Source organism: Otolemur garnettii, unplaced genomic scaffold, assembly GCF_000181295.1.
Source record: "Otolemur garnettii isolate 467f Iridium unplaced genomic scaffold, OtoGar3 scaffold00027, whole genome shotgun sequence".
Lineage (NCBI taxonomy): Eukaryota > Metazoa > Chordata > Mammalia > Primates > Galagidae > Otolemur > Otolemur garnettii.
This window is the reverse complement of record NW_003852422.1, coordinates 5,953,425-5,958,715: the sequence shown is the minus strand read 5'-3', so window position 1 is coordinate 5,958,715 and position 5,291 is coordinate 5,953,425. Positions and strand designations below refer to the sequence as shown.

The window sequence follows — 5,291 nt, the reverse complement described above, 5'->3', positions numbered from 1 at the left end:
TTCTGCTCCCAACTTAAAAAGATTCAGGACCACCCAGCAACACCAAGTTCTTAAACGATTCCAGGGCATACATCTTGAAAATAAATAAATAAGCTCCAGGTTTCTAAAGGTGCATCTCAGAATCTCTTCAAAAGAATAAGCAGAACTGTTCTTTGCTATTTTTTCACTTTGATAAAACAGGTACTTTTTGTTTAGTTTGGTCTCATCCAAAACAAGATACAGATGCTTTTTGTTTCGTCATGTTTGGTCTTATCTATGAATTCAACACACGTTTCTCTCCCCAACCCCAGTAAGAAAAATAAAACCCAGGTTGAGGAGGGACAGCTGAGTGTAGAAACAAAAGTAAAGCTTTTTTGAGGATAAAACACAAACAATACAAAATAAGAGCTGCAGTCCAATCGTGCAAAATTTGCTTCTCTAGATAAAGCACTTCCTGACAGGTTCACAATGTCCCCAGCCCCCTCCCAAGTCCTCCCATCCACCCAGTGGGGAGAAAAACACAGAATGAAAGGGAAGCCATTCTTTGTCTTAAGGCTATACAGACTCATACCGAACACATGGCAAGGACTGTCCTGACGGCTACTCTTTGCTGGGCTCTTAGTCTGAGCCCTGACTGCAGCCTGAAATCCACCCTGGGTCAGCGGCACTCCTTGCATTGGGACAACAATACAACATACAAACAGAAAAAGGTAAGTCAGTGGTCCCAACAATAAAATCCGATATTGACTTTACAATCACAGGGACAAATTGCTCAAATCGATAATTTCATTTCTCCTTAAGACCTTGTCGTCTAAAACTAATTAGAGGCCAGGTTCCCGAGAAATTGTCAATATTCAAAACAAACAAACAAACCAAAAAATACTGAAGATCTGGAAGGAAATCATTCTTCTACCGCGACAGTCTGATGGAGGTTGGAAACAGTTTGTCCTATTAGGGCAAGTTCAGGGTGTTTTGAAGGGTGGATTCCTGGGTCCAGATAGCAATTCTCCCACCATCCAGGGGGCTCTGTGTTTATAGAGGAAAAACCAAGAAGCCGGAGAACGTGGAGTATTTCCAGCCCCCCATGAGGTTGCCCCTCTCCAGTTTGAGGTGCACTTTGTCCTCTCTTTCCATGAGCAGCAGGACGCCATTGCTGGCAGCTTCTCTGGTAACATCCTGGTCTCCTGCAAATGCTGAGATCACCGGGTAGCCATTCTGCATTAAACTGACCTAAAATGCAGAGGGTAAAGCTTAGCAGACCATAAAGGGCCCCACTCCTACCATTACTGTTTCTCTTCTCCAAACGCCCCACCCCCACTCCCTCCTCCACCCTTCACCCGCAGCCCACACCAGGGGCCTGACAGTGAGGACTCACTCAGGGCTGGTTCAGAGCCAGCACCCCATCCCCCAGAGAGCTCAGATCCCTATTTCCCTCACCCACCAACCGTATGAAATAGTCTTTAGCAAGGAAGAACTATGAGCCCAAAGCTGAAATGGTCTAATTCTCTAAGCTACCCACCTGGATGGTTTGTCTGTTATACACTTTGACCACGTGGAAGCTGAAGCTATAAATTCCTTTTCTTGGTGCTACAAATATACTGGAGGCAAGGTCAAAGTGGTTGCCGATGTTTACTAATACCTGAAAAAGAAAAGGGAATACATACGCACAACGTGGCAGATGCTCTCCTGTGCACAGGTTTCGCTCATACGTGGATAACCACTGACAACTGCTCAGAATTAGCTGCACAGCAGCCGGGAACACAAACTCAGCACTCTCAGGCTTCCCGGGACAGAAGTCATACTGATGTTAAAATATCCTATAGCAAGAATTGATTTCAAAGGGACACTAATGAACTGTAAGGAGTAAGGATTTTCAAAGTAGACTGTACCTATGCATCCAAAAGGTGGATGTGAATTTTGGATGCTGGGGGAGGAGGCAGGGCACTGAGAAAGAATGGAAGGTGATGAGTTCGGTAAACCAATCACAAATTGAGATCTGTGGATTGGAGGGTCTTCAATGTGATGCCTTGTTTAATAAAAAAAAAAGAGTTCCATTCTGAAGGAATGCAGCTAGGTCTGTGGACAAGGAGATGAGTTCATTTCTGTAAGATTAGGCCTGGGCCCTAACACAATGTGCTCTAGGAGAAAACAGACCCTGTGAAGCTCGATCTCCAGTGTTTCCCAGGGCCTGGCACATTCCTAGGCTGCACACATTAGGTGCTCAATAATTGGTGGGGAGTGAAAGGCTCTGTTGTAAACATTTGCTGCCCAAGTTTTTTCGTACTTTTCTCTGAGCGATGTAGCTGTTTTTGTTGAGCTGTGGTGTCTTGCAAAGAAGCTCAAATAGAGAATCAGCACGTGGACGCCCATAGATCACACTAATAATTTTACAACATGCAAGAATAATGGGCAAATTAGGCACCTGATCTGAGATCACATGACCATGCAGATGGCCTTCCTCTGATCACAGAGGAGTGAGTGTTACAATGTCACAGGCAGAACTTCATGAGGGGCAGGTCTCCCTGGTGACCCAATTTACTTTCAGATGTTCAAGAAAGAATCTGGAGACTTTGTCTGGCTCCTGCTCCTATCCTCTCCATCATCCACAAATGCACAAGAAATAAGCTCCTTGGCTTTAAAAGCAAACATCCAGCAGCAACATCAAAACCCGGGATTAAGGATCTTGTCATCTAACCAGAAAAGAAACTTCAGCCGGACTCCCTTTCAGCGTCACTTCTCGCATGCTCATTACAGAATATCGTGCAATCCCCAAGGCAATGTGAAATGCTGCCAGTGACAACTGCTGAAATGGCTCCTGAAACCCGCCTGTTCCAGCTTCTCCAGCCCAGCTGTGAGCACCACTTCAGCCGCACTCCAGGGCAGGGCTGAGAAAGACACGCTGGGCTCCATTGTTAAACATAAGCACCTGCCAGGACTATTCTCAGCCTCCCAAGGCTGTGCTCTCAGTGCTCCTCACAAAGCTGTGGAAACGAATAAAGGATTCTCCACTGGAGCCCTCCGAGCTGCTGCTTCTTCCCTTCACCTCAACTCCTTCACCACAATTTTAAATTCTGGAAACCAGTGAACTCAGGGCTCTGCTGCAGATGAAAGAAAGCCCACCCCAGGCCCTGAAAACAGGCCTCGGGGCGGCTCAAACTGGGAAACCAGAGAAGCAGTATTGAACTCACCCTGCCATGGTTTGCTCATGTATAAAATTAGAATCCTACTACTATTTATCCTGTCTTACATCACAGAGTTCTCTTCACACCCAAATGAGACGGTGGATGTGAACATGCTGTGGAAAGTATTTATAAGACACTGGTAAGTGAATCACAATGATATAATAATAACAGCACATAAAGACTCCTGATAGAGCACACACTTCCCAAATGCCTGTTTCACTGTTTTTCCCTTTATCTGGACATAATTAAAATGTATATATCTTATAAACACAAGCCAATTAAAGAGACATTCCCCCTAAGTAAAACCCCCTTATAAATGATTCTTAACAAGGGTTTAAAAGATAAGTACACTGGCCTAGAATGAGGCGAGAGAGCGTGTGCGGGTGTGGGATTATCATCCTTAGGTTTAAACACTCTCAACAGAGAGAAGGTGAATAAGCCGCTATCTGTCAGTGGCCCAGGAATGCTCCATTTTGTGGGAAACATTTTGGCAAAGGGACTAGCTGATTACCTAAGCTTTGAAACCACTGTAATGTTTTCAACTTGTTTCTGAAAAAATAATAAAGACCGAGAAGGGATGACTCCAAAAAGAAGGTCACAACCTTTAACCCTGAGAACCAACAAATCAGAAAAGAAATTGCAAAGGCTTGATTATATCTCCGACCCTTCTGCTCTGAACCAAGTGGCAGAAGTTAAGTAGTTTAAGGCCAGTTAAGTCACTGATCTTTATTTTTCTAATTTATATAACCAGACACTATATATTCATATATTGTACATACCGCATTTGCATACTGAATATATTTCATTTACTATATGCTACATTTATATAACTACATGCTTCATTTTGTCTTGTATTTATATAACCAACCCTGCTATTTCACCCAAACTCTTCCTCCGCTATTTTTCTTGAAGGCAAACATCCCCTCCCCTAGACCATTCCTCAAAACAAGCAATTTTAATAAGCAATTAGCATTTTCTGACTGTTGGCTGAGACCACTTCTTGGAGGAGACAGGTTTAACTGCACTAAGTCCTTACGGTGGCCCCCTGGGTCACCGAAGACCACCAACCACAAATTTCCCCCACCCCACAGCGGAACCTGAAACGTGCGATGCTTCCTTTTGGGTATTATCTTTCGAATCTTTTACCAGGACTCTGAGAAAGCCAATCTTTAAAAGTAAAAGAAAAAGGCTACAACGTGAAAAGGTGGAAGGGGAGCAGCGTGTGCTGGGAAAAGAGAGGAGGCCGGAAAGGCCGGGTCGGGCAGCGCAGAGAGGAGACGGCAGCCCAGGGACCCCACGTCCAGGGGGCAGGGACCCCGCCGGGCGCCAGGCCCTCCCCTGCACCCGAGGCTGCCGGCGGCTGGGCAGGCCGGGGCTGACCTGGTCGAAGTAGATGGTCATGGTGCGATTGCTCATCTCGGACGGCTCGTGGTTGGTGCTCCGCGTGGCGGAGAAGGCCACCTTGGCGCTGCCCGAGCGCACGGAGATGCCCAGCGAGGAGGTGACGGCGCCGTCCGCCGACGGGCTCGAGTCGCACACCACCAGGCACTTGCCCTCCAGGACGATGGGCTCCGTGTCGTTCTGCGCCCGCACCGGGCAGCAGGCGGGCAGCAGCAGCAGCAGCAGGGCCAGCGCCGCCCCCAGGCAGGACCCGCAGCCCGCCGGCTCGCGCAGCGCCCCCCGGCGCCCGGGCATGGTCAGCGGCGGCCCGCGGGGGCCCCGGCCCGGCGCCGGCATCCGGGCAGGTGGGGGCGGCGCGCGGGGCGGAGGCGCGGGGGCAGAGGAGCTCCCGGGGGTGTGCGGGCGCCGGGCGGAGGGGCTTCTTCTGGCCTCCGTCCCCTGCTCTGATGGTCGAAGCCGGGGTCGTTCTCAGAAGAAAGGTGCGAGAGGACCTGTGAGGGAAAGAACCCGAACCCTTACACGGGAGGGGAAATGGCTGGGGACAAGGGGACCGGGCGCAGTTGACCGAAGCTCGGGGGCCCCCTCCGAAGGCCACTCCCTTGGTCCCAGACACAGCCACCTCTGTCCCTGGTTTGGCACAACAGGTCCGGAGAAACGCCGGGGAGCACTGAGCAGCGCATCCCGAAGGCTCCTGAGGGGCGCGTGGGGCTGCGGTGTGGTGAGGACCCC

At 49.1% G+C, this 5,291-nt stretch overlaps 1 protein-coding gene across 1 annotated transcript; it reads right to left on the bottom strand.

Annotated features, from left to right (window-relative positions):
- Positions 1-388: 388 nt before the first annotated feature.
- CBLN2 (cerebellin 2 precursor) lies at positions 389-4,898 on the bottom strand. Its single transcript, XM_003788401.1, has 3 exons — positions 4,542-4,898; positions 1,499-1,618; positions 389-1,209 (listed from the first exon to the last, which is right to left on the bottom strand). Exons 1-3 carry the CDS (start codon positions 4,896-4,898, stop codon positions 1,012-1,014), a joined length of 675 nt encoding a protein of 224 aa, XP_003788449.1. The 3' UTR covers positions 389-1,011.
- Positions 4,899-5,291: the final 393 nt, after the last annotated feature.

Bases quoted from the DNA above. Each gene is read 5' to 3' on its own strand.
- CBLN2 (XM_003788401.1), bottom strand. From the start codon at position 4,898: ATGCCGGCGCCGGGCCGGGGCCCCCGCGGGCCGCCGCTGACCATGCCC. The intron at 1,619-4,541 runs GTCAGCCCCGGC...TTTCTTTTTCAG, and splicing joins TGACCATCTACTTCGACCAG to GTATTAGTAAACATCGGCAA. The intron at 1,210-1,498 runs GTGGGTAGCTTA...TCTGCATTTTAG, and splicing joins ATAACAGACAAACCATCCAG to GTCAGTTTAATGCAGAATGG.